The sequence below is a fragment of the Anabrus simplex genome, chromosome 1 (assembly GCF_040414725.1).
Source record: "Anabrus simplex isolate iqAnaSimp1 chromosome 1, ASM4041472v1, whole genome shotgun sequence".
Taxonomy (NCBI): domain Eukaryota; kingdom Metazoa; phylum Arthropoda; class Insecta; order Orthoptera; family Tettigoniidae; genus Anabrus; species Anabrus simplex.
This window is the reverse complement of record NC_090265.1, coordinates 1,061,898,379-1,061,914,489: the sequence shown is the minus strand read 5'-3', so window position 1 is coordinate 1,061,914,489 and position 16,111 is coordinate 1,061,898,379. Positions and strand designations below refer to the sequence as shown.

The 16,111-nt window shown below is 36.6% G+C and overlaps 1 protein-coding gene across 7 annotated transcripts in view; it reads right to left on the bottom strand.

Moving 5' to 3' along the window:
• scrib (scribble) overlaps positions 1–16,111 on the bottom strand; it is an 884,084-nt gene that overhangs the window by 245,073 nt on the left and 622,900 nt on the right. For all 7 annotated transcript variants that reach the window (XR_011017587.1, XM_067137118.2, XM_068225382.1 and 4 more), the window contains one exon: positions 13,786–13,965. Coding sequence is in view for 6 of the 7 variants with exons in the window: in XM_067137118.2 (XP_066993219.2) it covers positions 13,786–13,965 (180 nt within the window). In the remaining variant the exon portion in view is untranslated. The remainder of the gene's footprint in view (positions 1–13,785; positions 13,966–16,111) is intronic.

Here is a 16,111-nt window from a genome sequence, read left to right as displayed (position 1 = left end):
CTAAGGGTGGGCCAACACCATACTGAATTCCAGCATTACTGATGGAGGGCGCCACGAACTTGTACGTCATCTTCAGACAGGTGTCCGGATACTTTTGATCACGTAGTGTATATACAGGGAGTATAATTTAAGACTTCTCACTTCTGGTCACAAGCCACAGGTATCCCCAAGTGAGCATCATATGGCCTGTGTCAAGCTTCGGGGCCTGTGTCAAGCTTGGGTGATAAGAACTGTTGACAACTGACATAGCAGATGCTTAGCTCTATCGTTCAATTCACTAGCAAATACTGGACTTTTAAGGTGTGTTTGCAAGGTTATTATCATGATGGTTAAGTACACTACAATGCAGAGAATATTTCTGGTAAGGTGTTATTAGCACAAGAAGAAGACACCAGTTGAAAGGAGTCTTAGAAATTTTCATAGGCAGTTTCCTGGTTCTACAGAACCATTAAAACGTTGCGTGCAACAATTCGTTCACAAATGGCATAGTACTGGTTCCACAACTAATAAGAAAAACAGCAAAGGAGAACAGCTCTCACACAGGAGAGTTTAGAAGATATTCAGGCAAGACTGCAAATCAGTCCACGTAAGCTGCTTCAAAGAGTATCTCAGAAAATTGGTATTTCACATTTGGTAGCATGTAATGCAACAAAATTATTACATTTATAATCTTATTGGTCTCATTCACTCCATAACATACAGCCTACAGATTTCATTGCAAGAAGATTTTGCAATTGGCTAATGAATAATGTCCAAGATGGTATGTGGATCAGAACTTTCTTTTCATTCATGTTTGAGTGGATATGTGAATTCACAAACATAGGATCTGGCACACATAGAACCCACACATTTTACAAACGAGACCTTTGCACGGTGTGAAGGTGGGTGTATGATGTGCTAGTAGTACGTGACGAATTATTGGTCCAATATTTTTTTAGGACATGATTACTTCCGACCATTATATTCTCAACATTCTCAAACCATATTTTGCTGAACTGATCGAAGAATAAAAAAGGTACAGCCATGATGCGATGACCCATGCGGCGCAATTAGTAAATGCTTATGGCCACCTTATTTCTGTGCTTTAAACACCTGATATTTCAAAATCTCATTACAAAATGTAAAACTTGCATCACAGCTCATGGAGATCACTTTCAACATTTATTTATTTATTTATTTATTTATTTATTTACTTATTTATTTATTTATTTATTAATTTATTTATACTGAGCCTGTATAGAGCTGGCAAGTTCAGTTTCGTTCAGTTTCTATAGGAGTAATCATGCTGCTTCTTTGACACCATTGCATCTGGTTGCGCTCGCTGTCTCTGCTTCCCTGCACTCCTATTCCTTCACTACGAGGTCTTAACTATACAAATGATTTGAGTAAAGAACTGGAATCACAGGTAAGGCTTTTTGCAGATGAGGTTACACTGTATAGAGTAATAAATGAATTACAGGATGGTGAGCAACTACAAAAAGACCGCTCAACAATGTTGTGAGATGGACAGCAGACACTGGTATGATGGTAAACAGGGTGAAAAGTCAGGTTGTTTCACCAAAAGAAGAAGTCCTCTCAGTTCAAATTACTGTTTTAATGGGGTGATAGTATCTCATGGAGAATACTGTGAAGTACACAGGAGTTAATAAAAGAAAAGATCTGCACTGGGGTAATCACATTAACGAAGATGAAAAACACTATTCTCCACCACAAAAGAACACGCAATGCCCACACACAGCAGATGCCGCCCACCCTCTTTGTAGGGTCTGCCTTATGGTTGAAAGAATATTTTAGCAGTTGTAGCAAGGATGTAAAGGAGAGGACGTAGAAGTCTCTAGTAAGATCCTGATTAGAGTATGGTTCCAATGTGTGGGACCTACATTGGATCACTGATATATGAACTGCAAAAGATCCAAAGGAAAGATGCACAATTTGTTCTGGGCGATTTCCGACAAAGGAGCATTGTTATGAGAATGTTGTAAACCTTGGGCTGGGAAGATATGGGAGTAAGGAGACGAACAGCTCGATTAAGCGGAATGTTCTGAGCTGTCAGTCGAGAGATGGCTTGGAATTACATAAACAAATGTCAGTTCGGGACTGGGTGTCTGTACTGTCCCCAACATTCCTGCAACTCACACCACACACAACACTATCCTCCACTACAAAAAACACGCAGTTCCACACACAGCAGATGCCACCCATCCTCATTATTGAGTCTGCCTTACAATGACTGCACCAAGCGAGCCGAACATGTCTTCGGACACTCTTGGCTCTGAAAGACATTTCATAAATAACATAAAATAGTTGAATATGCTTGAGTGGAGATTTTAAAAGCAGGAAAGATCATAATGTGAAGATGAAGTTGGAATTCAAGAGGAATAATAGGGGCAAATATTCATGTATAGAATGAGGATTTAGGAATTGGAATAATTTACCAAGGGGGATGTTTGATAAATTTACAACTTTTGGAAGTTCTTTTAAGAATTTTGACAATATTATTTCTCTGAAATCATTTAAGAAAATACTACGTAAACAAATGATAATGTATCTGCCCACCTGGACAACAGCCCTAAATGCAGATCGATAATGAATACTTTTTCAATCTGCTTTTACGTCACACCAGCAGGCGACAATGGCATACAAAAGGCCTAGGAGTGGGGAAGAAGTGACCATGGCCTTAATTATGGTACAGCCCAGCATTTGCCTGGTGTGAAAATGGGAAACCATGAAAAAACACTTTTAGCACTGTCGAGAATGGAGTTTGAGCTCACTATCTCCTGAATGCATGCTCACAGTAGCGCGACCCTAACTGCATGGCCAACTCGCTCCGTATTCTTCTTCTTCTTCTTCTTCTTCTTCTTCTTCTTCTTCTTATTATTATTATTATTATTATTATTATTATTATTATTATTATTATTATTTTATTAACAGTACTTAACAATTTTTCTGAGTCTCTGCATATGCAGTATATTATGTCCCTTGAGTCAAAATTCATATCTTTAACATTGGCAAATTGTTATACATGCCTGTACAGTACTTACCCCCTCCCCCCCACCCACCTCAGAATTAAAAATATTAAAAAAATAAAGCATGTGTCAAAAATGCAGTTTTCATTAATATTCGAAAGTTAAGAACTCGTTGCTTCTACTGATCAAAATCTAGCCTCCCACTGCCTGCCTCTCTCTTGGCAATGAAAGAACTGAAAGAGTAAAATACTATTTTAGAACTTTTTTTTTTTTTCAGAATAGTTACAAAGTTAAGACAAGGCTAAAATATTTCACCGTCACAAGTTATCTGACAGAAATTGCACTGTACTTACAAATAAAAGTTCTAAAAATAACGAACAACAGTAAGATTCATTTTCGGGGCTTGGAACATCTTTACTACTCATATTCCCAATTCACAATGAAAAATAATATTTCTGACTGGATTTAAGGGAAGTTTATATGTAACAACCAAATTCACAAGGATCAAGGAATAACAAATATTTTGCAGAATCTACTTACAGTGACAGGAATGTATTCAACCTCGACCAGCTTGGAAAAATGCATCAAAGTTATGAGTATGCCAGCAAATCAATATTCAACAGGAATAGGTAAAAGAATTACATATTAACTGTACAGTCTGAAGCAATGTAAAATCAATCTTCTTGAACATGCCACATACATGTACAAATGCTATACCTAAAAGCTATCTCAACATTGAGTAAATATGTTGTTTTCTAAAGGAATACAAGTGCACATGTACAAATGCTATACTTAAAGGTCATTTCAATAATGAGTAAATAGTTTGTTTTTCAAAGGAATACATGTGGTGACAAATAGGGGTTAATTAAAGCTTTATCTACCAAATCAATTTGTCAAAAAGAGGTCATGGAGAGATTAAGCCAACTATGCTACTAATACTCACAAGTAGTCAACAAAAGAGTAGAAAATAAGAAAATTAATGTATACTTACAATAATAATTATTTTTTCACTTAATGCCATGAACTGTTAAATTTGTTCTACAAACATTTTTTCTTAATCTGTGCAAGTAAAAAGCAAAAAATACCCTTCTCCAACAAATGAACAGTTCAACAGTAGAAACGCATTATCCTCAGAACTAAGAAATGGAGAAAAATGTATTAAAACATTTGGAAAAATATTTTCTTAACTTACAGTCGAACCTTGTACTTCAATTCCAAAATATAATGCCATCTAATTAAAAACGAAAGAGGAGATAGTGTTCTGTTGATTGTGACATTATGTAAAACATATCATCAACTTCATCATTAACCTCAGCTCATCATTTTTAAGAATGTTATAGCACAATATAATACAAAGGATGTAACATTTGGTTGGAAAAAGCTGTTCTGATCAGATTTTGTTAAAGAAAGTATTACAGTCGAACCTCTCTCCAGCAGACACTGTCATTTCAGTGGGAAAATGTCTGTTACGAGAGGTGTCTACTAAAACAAGGTTGTAAAAGTTAATCGAACATTTTAACGGCAAAGAACACCCACCTTAAATATAAACATACATCTTTATTTTGATTATTCCAAATAATTTATAACCAAATATTTGCCTGGGAGATATTACAAGTGATTTTACAACCTTTACATTCGTTACAGCTTTGGGAAGTAATCATTCAGCTGGAGGTACAAATTTAGCACATTTCTTTACTCCAAAAGTCTCAAAAAGGGAATAACGACCTAGTGTGACACACCCATTCTTTATTCAATTAACCTCAATTTTCAGCTTATTTGCAAAATCTCAGGCTTTTTCTTGTAACAATGGTCCTGTCACTCACAGTTTCTTTGCTCGAACACATTCAAATCACTCTTATACCGCAATGTTCACTTCTGCAAAAAGTGACTCCACTTTCTTTTCATTCCTCGATTCCTATTTTCCCTCCCACTCACTTAAAATATAATTTTCATTGTTCACAATCGTGGTTTCCCTTAGTTTAATTTTTCAGGGAGCTTTTGTCTTTGAAAGTCTTTTTGCACCACATTTTTTCTTGTCTCAAGATCTAAACGCGCTTGTCCCTCCTCATGTTTACTGGGCTATTGAAATGCTACAATATTTCTGCCTCAACAATCAGCACATGAAAGTCTCTTCCTTGCCAAGTTTAACTGAACTACCTGACTTCAACCTTATCAGCGACAATATGAGTTATGAATAGAATGATGCAAGACCGAGCTTGATAGCTGCAGTCGCTTAAATGCGGCCAGTATCCAGTATTCAGGAGGTAGTGGGTTCAGCCTGAAGATGGTATTCCGCGGTTTCCCATTTTCACACCAGACAAATGCTGGGGCCACAGACGCTTCCTTCCCACTCCTAGCCCTTTCCTGTCCCATCGTTACAATAAGACCTATCTGGATAGGTGCGACGTAAAGCAACTTGTAAAAAAAAAAAAAAACAGTAATAATAATTTAATGATGCAAGATATGCTGGAAAATCCCTTCGTAACTTTTGAGTAAACAGTCACCGGCAGCATTCTCGGGTAACTACAAATCTCAGAATGTGCACTAATTAGAACAAAAGACGACCCTAATGAAAGGTTTGGAAAGAGCCCTGTACAGAACAATTAACTTCTACTTCAGCATTCCTATGTATCTTTCTTTCTGTTTTCCTTGTCCAGATCCAGGGTTAAATGGTTAGCGTGCTGGCCTTTGGTGACAGGGGTCCTGGGTTCGATTCCCAGTGGGGTCAGGAATTTTAACCATAATTGGTTAATTTTGCTGGCATAGGGGCTGGGTGTATGTGTTGTCTTCATCATCATTTCATCCTCATCATGACGTGCAGGTCGCCTACAGGTGTCAAATCAAAAGACCTACGTCTGGCGAGCCAAACTTGTCCTCGGACACTCCCGGCACAAAGCCATATGCCATTTCATTTCATTTCATTTCTGTTCTCCTTAGACATAAAATAGTACAAACATTCAAAAGGAATTCCTGTATGTTTTCAGAATGATTTTAAGATAAAGCCCTGTACAAAGAAAGTGTCCTGGAACGTGTAAAGTGTCTGCTTAAGACAAGTGGACGAGATTAATAGCGATGTCCACTGTCTGTAATTCGAGGTGTTTGCTTAAATGAGGCTCATTTAACACATGTCCTACATAAAATAAAATCGGTTCTGTGGAAAAATGTCTATGTAGAGGTGTCCACTGAATAAAGGTGTCTGTTAGGGCAGGTTTAACTGTATTATTGTTTTCTCGATTTGAATACAGATTTCAGCAAATCACATTTAATTTCTATTCTTCCAGAAGCCTAGCTGCATGCGCCTACCAATTTTAATCATTTTCGGTGGAGTTTTAGGTAAGGCCCAATAACGCAATATCAGATTTCCAGTTTATCAACGTGGCCCAAGTAAGCATTACAATAAAATAAAATTTTAAAAAAAACCAAATCCCACAGCACTTAACGCCCTTGAAAGGACCTTGACCTGTCCAGCGACCGCCGCTCATCCCGAAGACCTGCAGATTACGGGGGGTCATGTGGTCAGCACGACACAGCCCCTCGGCTGTTATTCTGGGTCTTCGAGACTGGGGCCGCCATCTCACTGTCAGATAGCTCCTCAATTCTAATCATGTAGGCTGAGTGGACCTCGAACCAGCCCTCAGGTTGAGAGAAAAACCCCTGACGTGGCCGGGAATCGAACCCGGGTCCTCCGGGCGAGAGGTAGGCATGCTACCCCTACACCACAGGGCTGGCAAGGATTACAATAATGCTTTATTATTATTATTATTACTATTATTATTATTATTATTATTAAACCATTGCCTAAAAGTTGGGGGATCCTTCGATGACTTCCGGTGCCCATTTACTTGCATTTCAGGAATATTATGAGTAAGGTGACAACTGATGTCCAATTGTGAGGCAAGGAGAATTGGTAATATTAGGAGTTGAAGGTATAAGCAGATCTAGAAGTGAATACTTGTCCGGGACACTTCTGGATCACACTGACGATGTACTGGTATTACAAGAAACATATAATGAGGATGAAAGTCAGCTTAGTGTTAGGGGAAAGACACCAGGATTTTTTTTAAAAATTTAATTATTAACGTGGATAGCCTCCGGAGAGGCCTGGTGCAAGTCTTTTGAGTTGACACCATATAGGCGACCTGCAAAACTATGAGGAGGGGCCTACCTACGATAAATTCTAATACTGCAGATGGCACAAATAGCCAGCCCCAAAGCCAGAGGAATGAACTAATGAAAGTTAAAATACCCGACCCAGCCAAGAATCGAACCTGGGACCCTGTGGACGGAAGACCAGCATGCAGACTATGTAGCCATGGAGCCAGACAGATACCAGGGTATAAAAGAGCACCCAAACTGCACCATCCCAAACATGGCATTGTACATGGGTATGTTCCTAGATCAACTATTTGGGAAAAGTCTTAGAAAACTTGGTGTACCAGAGTACCTTATTAGGAAGATATACTAATTGCAAAAGCTGTGTCAGTATTGGAGATGGTCACTCTGAATGGTTCAATACAACCAAAGGAGTTCAACAGGGAAGTACCTTTCACCTCTTCTATTCATAGCAGTTGTGGATACCATTTTAAAGGAACTAAAAGAAAAGGAAATAAAGATCTTGAGGCTCTAGTGTTTGCAGACGATGTGGCAATATGGGATGAAACAGAAGAGGGAGAGCAAAATAATCTGAATGCATGGTGTAAGTAGTCTGATGATTTTGGAATGAAATTGAACCCATCAAAAACAGTAGCATTGAAAATCAGCAGTAGAACGCAACATAAAAATACAGGACAACCAAGTTTAAGTAGTACACCAATTCAGATATGTATTTAGGAAGCATAATGGCTAATAATAATAGAGCTGAGATAGAAATAACAAACAGAGTAACCAAAGGCTCTAACTTTTACAGTATCATTAGACACCTACTATGGGATGAGAAGGTTCCACTAAGAACAAAAATGATCCTGTACAGGTCATATTTCATTCCCATCCTTACATATTCTCTGGAAACCTGCACACTAATATCAAAGGATTGTAGTAGGATTCAAGCCTGTGAAATGAAATTTCTTAGAACTGCCCTCCAAAAGACACGACTTGATCATGTGAAAAATGATGAGATCTAATCTAACCTAGGTCTAAATGAATCGATGGAAGAAAGACTTAGGCCATCTAGACTTAAATGATTTGGGCATGTTAAACAAAGAATAGCACAGGTTACCATGTGCTTATTTGGAAAAGAGAATAACAGGTAGAAGATCAGCTGAAAGACCAAGAAGAAGATGGATGGACCAACTGATGAAAGATGTGGAGAGAAAAGGATGGAATTGGGAATCTGCCATGGACAACAAAATCTTTTTTAATAGGCAACTTTGGAAGACGCTCATTTTCAAACACCCTACCCGGATCACTGGAAGGGCAAACCAATGATGATGATGATGATGATAAAAATGACACTGACAACTAGACTATCTTGCTTCCATACACCAACCAAACTTTCTTTTCAACATCTATCAAGATACAGAATGTTACTACCGTGAATTTCATATGAAATGAATTTTTCAATTTTTTTTAAAAATTTTGGTCCGTATTGATAATTTATCGTTAGGCCACTATCAACAAGGTCGAGAAGGCCCACCTATTCAGTACTGTATATAATATGTTAATATTATTTATTACATTGGCCTAATTAATTCCGGAACCAAAAATTAAATTCTCCAAACTCAACATCTTCATATAATTTTACGTTTGCGCCTCCCCATGGTTTAGCTGGATAGCTTCTGGGAAATTGGAGATTTCCAGAAGGTGAACTAAATCAGAGTTCCCCTGTGGTTAACAACCGTAGTTGTAAATCTGAGGTTGTTCCACTCAAGGCTGACTACCGTCGAAAGTCAATTATGGAATGGTCTTTTAGAAACAAAATTCCACCGTTCTGCCCAGCAAGAAAGCAGAAGAAGGCTATATCGGATTCGGTGGGTAGCCACCTAAAAGACAGCAATGAGTTGGAGCGTTTGCAATCACCCAAACATACATCAGAAGACAAGAACAGGATCAAGCATAACCAAATCAACTACATTGCGACACACAATATTAATTCTCTATTGAAAACAGGAAAACTTAAGTTTTACTGATGAATTGAATAAACAGAAAATTTTGATAGTGGGGCTCCAAGAGATGAGAAATACAACAGATGAACCGTTTGAATCTCAAGGATACAGAATTTAAAAGGAAAACCTGGACAAAAGGCTATGAAACAATGCCCACAATTTGAACAGGGTTTATAGTAAATATTAACATCATAGACTCTATCATGGACTTTCAAGCCATCTCACCAAGAATTGCAACTTTAACTTTAAAAACAACAAATTAAATTTATACTATCATAAATGCCCATGCCCCCACAATTTTCTAACAAAGACCAGGAAAGAAGTGGAATATTTTTGGGATCTCCTAGAGCAGACAATAAATCAAATAAATAAAAACAATATTAAGATTCTATTAGGGGATTTCAATGCCCAACTGGGAAATAAAAAACAATACCGAGATATAATAATGGACTCCATACAAATTTACAAATAAGAATGGTCAAAGACTTGTTGAATTACGCAGAGAACACAACCTAATTTCCAAATCAACATACTTCAAAAGGAGACCGAACAAACTTAAAACTTGGAAACACCCTGACTGGAGAAAAGGGGAATGGCAGCTGGATCATGTGTGTATGGACAAATCCTTTCATAGAGAAATTTACAATGTTAAAGTGCTGAGAGGAATAGACACCAGTTCAGACCACTACATTGTCTAAATCAAAATTAAATTCACACCATTAAAGAAGAAATCAGAAAACCAATAAAGGAAAAAGGAATTAAGATCCACACCACTTAATCAGAAATGATAAATATCAAGAAGTCACACAGACCTTAAAATTAACAGATGATTTTGAAGAACTTATACCAATTCTCAAACAACAGGTTGAAATTTCGCCTCCCTTAAATCAACAGAAAAGACATGCTTGGCAGACACCAGAATGTGACAAATGTCTGAAGAAAGACACCATGCATGGATAAAATTTCAAACTCATAAAACAGAAGATAATGCCATCAACCTCAAAAATATTAGGAAAAAATTCACCCACACTATTAGGAAAAGGAAGAGACAATTTCAGAAAGATATAATCACCTCAATAGAAGAAAACTACCATAAAACCAATTCTAGAGATTACTATAAAATCTTTGGTAGACAACTAAAAAAATTCAACCCCCCTACCATAACTTTACAAAAGAAAATATTTATTAAATCCTCCTATCAATACAAGTCAAGTCATCTGTTAGATGAAGCAAAGTCTATACATGTTTCAGTCTAATCTCAAGGCCATCTTCAGTAGTAAAACAATGATTACATAATATACAAACAAATTAAAAATCGTAATGATGTGGAGTGACAGTGATCATGATTGATGAGTTAAAAACACACTGAGGAACAAAGTCCTCTCGTCTAATAGATCTTGCTGACTGTTAAATAAAAACACTATGCTGAGGAGTGTAGTGAGACCGTCAATACTACGAATAAAAACGTGTATAACATCTGTAATGAGAAAAAAAGGAATATATGAGTGGATGAAGAACAAGTTAAAATGATGTACGAAAAGAAAACTCATATGACTTACTTGTAACTAAAAGTTGTCGTCTCGAATGGAGATGACCTTGTCGGTCTCAAGTCACATTGACAACTAAGCCTGTGTGTGGCTTACTGTGTATCTGTGTCGATGTGGTTGGGAGGGGTAATGGAGGGGGAGGGGCAGGGAGGGAGGAACGTTGTGATTCGCGGAAGGAGGGTGTTGATGGAAGGGCGGGTCTTGTTCTAGAATGTCGGTAATGTTGAAAAGTGAAGATGGAAAAATGGTGCATAGTAATAAGGAAAATGCTGAAATTATGGCAAAAGCATTCAATAAACTTTTGAACTGTGAAGAGCCCTAAGAACTTTTAAAAATTAACACAGACACCACAGTAAAAACCGAACCTCAATACCTACCCCCCCCCCCCCCCACATTCCAAAAGGTGGAAACAGCAGTCGAGGACATGAAAAACTAAAATGCACACGGAGATGATCAAGTTTTTGTAGAAATGTGGAAATATGCCAGTGACATAGTTCAAATCTCCCTACACATGGTTCTATCGCAAATAATATGGACAACAGAACATTTTCCCGAACCCTGGACAACAGCTATCATCCACCTGCTTCACAAAATAGGAGATAAGAGCAATCCAGATAACTACAGAGGTATATCTATCTTGGACTGTACATACAAAATATTTGCCAGAATCCTGTATGGCAGAATTAAAGAGCAATTAGAGCAAGAATTAGGTGAATACCATGGAGGCTTCAGACCTTGGAGAAGGTGTGCAGAACAAATCATCACGTAAAATTAGTTATAGCATATTACAGAAAACAAAAACTTCTTGCAATAACGTTTGTAGACTTTAAGAAGGCATATGACTGTATTCATAGACCTTCAATATTGAAAATATTAAGAAATTCTGGACTGACCCGAAACTAATCAAACTGATTTAACCCTCAAAGTGGCGGTCATTTATCCTGTAATGGCAGCGATATTTTACCGGTGTTGCAGACTCTTAGTATAAATTGTGTTAAAAATCGTTGACTTGTTATACATACATAAACAGCACACCCTTTTATCCTCAAAAGTACAAGGAATAAGATGATGATGATACTAAAGCTGTTATTTATCATCAACAAAGTGTAAGACCAAAAATATGTTGAATTTGTTTATATTATTTATTTTTGCAAAAGTTTTGCTATATATAAAATGTTTATATATAGGTAAATTTAAGAAAATGACATATACAAAAGAAGCACCAGTTCGTAGTAAATAGGTGCGTACCAGTATATAGTTTATAATACTGTTCTTAGCTGGAAAAATTATACAACAATGTATACAACGATTGTATGCTACCACTTGTACATTTCACTCACAGTCACTTGGGTGGGTCTTTCTTTTTACTCCATGATTGTGAGGCCTCCAGAAGTGTACTAGTTTATAACACCCCTGGTGAATACCACCATTACATCCTCGACACCAGAATGTAGACTTCTTCTCCTTCTTCTTCTTCTTCTTATTTACTTTCAAGCACACAACACATAGACGATTGTTATTCTGTGGCAATATTTCGAGAGCATGAGAGGGGCCTCCTGCATGACCTGTTGGCCTCACAACTGGAATTGGGAACTGTTCATTTAGCAATCTCCTAACTATAGTGATCATAAAGTCTCATCTTGCTAAAGGCTTATCAGTGTTCTTTATGTACAGGACGTATGTGTCAAATAATGTTATATCTAGAAGATTTGAAAAAAACTGCTTCCAGTACCTTCTAGTGGGTCTGGAACAAGTGGCATGGAAAATGCGCTTACCTTTATTATCTACACCTCCCATGAAGTTACTGTACTTATGAATCAGTAGTGGTTTCAACCCCTCATTTCCCTCAGCGTAACATCCCATTGTGAGACAATAGACTGGTTTCCTTGTTTTCGTCTCTTTATAAGCAACCAGTAGAACGTCACCTTGCCTAAAGTAAACGATTTGCCTAGGTTCAAGTTTTGTACCTAAAACAATCTGAGACAGTCCCTTTGAAGATTTATTCACTGTTCCTGTGAGGAAATGATTCAGTATTGCTGAGATGAGTGCATATCAACACTTCAGATTGATATCAGAAGGAAAACGGGCGACTAAATATAGCTGGCTCAGCTGAGACATTCGTGTGGCCGGCCGCCGAGTATGTAGCAGCTAGCAAAAGACAGCGGAATTATGACAATACTTTGGCAACGATTTACACTAGATTAGTGTAAGATGTTATTATACAAAATATTTCATCATTATGGCCGAACATTTCTCCTTCAATTGATTTGTAATTAGCACATTTCGACGAATAATAATAAGATTATCGAAATAAAGTAAAGAGCATGTCAACATGCCTGATATCAGGCGTTGCCACTGGGCAAACTCATAAAACGCCTGATATCAGGCGCTTGCCACTTGGAGGGTTAACTCACTTTAACCAACACACAATCCAAAGTCAAGTTCAGAGGGGAATTTTCTAAGCCATTCCTCATTAAAACTGGTTTAAGACAGGGAGATTGTTTGTCACCAGTAAATGGGATAAGAAAAGTTCATGTAACCTTAATAACGTGATTTCATCAAAACCTTTTTTGCACCTTTTTGTATGTATTTTCAGAACAATTTCCCCCCCCACCCCCTTTTCTGACCATACTTTCCACTTTAAAATCATTTCCCTAATAATAATAATAAACATCTGGGAAGAATTCTACTGCACCAAGGCAATGATGAATAGAAAATGAACAAAGGCCATCCATGACTTTAGGTACATGGTAATACAGTCCACAGTCTTCACCACAGGATTTATGAATTAATTCATACTATTCATGGAGTCACAAGTGTATTTGTGAACTGGGTGACCAAAAGTGCAACAGATACCATTTACTTTATGACGCAAGAAGTGCCAAGTCACTTGTTGACTACAAGCAAACACACCTTAATTTAACTTGCAAAAATACTGTAACTTTTTTTTTTCCTTTTCTTTTCTGCACAAAAGAAAACATTTCTTTGTTATTTAATTTATTGACAAACACCTCCTTCTGCATAGATGCATTTCATAAAATGTAAAATAAATAGTACGAATAAAATAAATTTGCCACCATATGCCACCATAATAACTTACTTCTACTGCCAATAAATTATATACAAGTAACACACAAAAAATGAATACGGTGAAGAATGTATTGGACTCACCTGGTAACCTTCAGGAAGTGGGTCATGTTGAACAGTGAGGTGGATTTCATCTCCTTGTTTTAAGAGTGTCATCACAGCTTCCTGATGACTTGATTTTGTGATGTCTTCACCATTCACCTTGAGAATTCTATCACCCATCCTTAACTTGCCAGATCTAGCAGCAATGCCCCCAGGAACTACCTACAGTGAAATTAATAACATTTTCAATATATTTATGTAGTCATATAATGTCCCACAGAAGATGCTTTATATGAATGAAAAAAAAAAAAAACATAACAATGTAATGACAGTTATATTTAGATGCGTAGTTATCACTGATACTTAACATGGTGATATGTTTAAGATGAGTTGCCAAAACAACAATTATACACTTCTACACAGTTCTCTGCGAAAAAACAAGTAACAGATATGCGGCACCACTTCACTACTGTTTCATGAAAGGTAAACATTAATATGTGATAATGAACCGATTATAATATATTTAGAATAATTCATTGTAGTTTTAACGTGCTTTCTTTTCCTTTTTGTGTTACGGTAAACATCCTGCATGTCTAGTACATTAGGTGTCATTATGATGCTAATTTTTCTAGGGCTCTACAAAAATTGTTCGAACACTTCAATGATCGTTATAATTCACATATTTTGGTCCGTATTGAATTGTACATTAGAGTCAACGGAATATTAATGTTTATTAAATTCCACCCATTTAATACATAAAGAGTAATTTGAATTAAGAATTAAAACTTACGAAGTAAATTATAGAGACATGTTTAGCCCTAATCTCACATCGATATAACATTAGAAGAGCAAGTGTCAGTCATTTCAACTCTACCATAGCAACTGATTAACACTATAACAGTAGAAAAGATAAATGAAATTGCATACGTTTTTCTTTAACTCACCTTTACTTTAACCAATTAACATCATAATTGACAAAGGGGTAGTAAGTGAATTTACACGCACAGTTTTTTCTTTGAACTCACCTTTCTTTCATTTTCATTCCTTAATACATAACTCTCCTCTTATTACAGACTTTAAACCACATTCCCTTTCGACTCTCTATATAAGAAGCCACAGCCGCACCTTCTAGCTAACATAAATACAGCTGCAGTACTTACCATCGAGCACTCTTCCTTGCTCCTAGAACATGCTTTAAGCAGACCTATCTCAACACACGAGATTAACAACAAACTAGCAAATTTAAATTTTATTTTAAACCCCACTTGGAGTGATCTTTATTCTAAAGATTAAACTGTTTAAGCTCTAAATTTATTTCTTACGCCCTCAACCTTTACAGAGTGCCTTTTAACAAAGTTCAATTCAACGCAGAATTAACTGTGTTTTTATAGAACTTTACAGCTACTTACTATCAAGCATTTTTCCTCGCTCCTACAACATAATTTAAGAAGGCAACAGACTTATCTCATCACTAGGGCTCGGATGTTTACGACCTAAAAATAGTCCAAATAAGCAAGCAAATATGACCTCAAAAGTGATGAAATATGACCTCAAAAGCGACGAAATATGACGTAAAAATTACCAAATATGACCCGAAAATTATTAATCTACATATGGCCATTTTAAAATAAGTTATAAATTGAAACGGCAATTCCTTTGATACATATTTCTTAACTAAATTCTTTAGTCTTCCTTTCATATTAATTTTCTGAATATACATGTTTAGCAGTTATTCACAGTCTATTTTCCTCGATTTACTTATCAAACGTTTTTTAATACATACCTATAAAGTACTAAGTTTGCTAAGATTATCAAATTACACAATATTTTAAAAGTCAAAACATGTTTGCACCCTTCATTGGTGGTTTGAAATATGAGAAAACTATAACTCAATCTATTTTTTAAAAAATATTTTGGAACATTTAAACCCAGATTACATTAATATTACTCAAATTCGTTAAAGTTTAAATTGAACACCACGAAATGAATTACGTAGATGTCTTTCGATACATTATGGTATGGCAACATGGCAAATAGTGCAAACTCACAGAACTTTTTCATTCATCTCCGCGGGTCGTATTGAAGTGTATGTCAAGATTCATCTTCAAAGCATCAGGCAAGAAAGACTTACGATTACCACTTAACACTTCTTGTAAGAAGAGAAGCTCATTTCTACGTCACAAGACGTTATTGGTGCATATTTAAATAATATTAAATCACGGCTGTCGAGTATGCACTCATGCTGAAATGTACTGGTGCCTTCTCCTCTAAGAACATTATTTATCTTGCACACACAGCAAAAAGCGTCACTTCGATAATGCGCATTGTAAAGTTTCCATTTTACACTGACGCCAATTATTCCATGTGA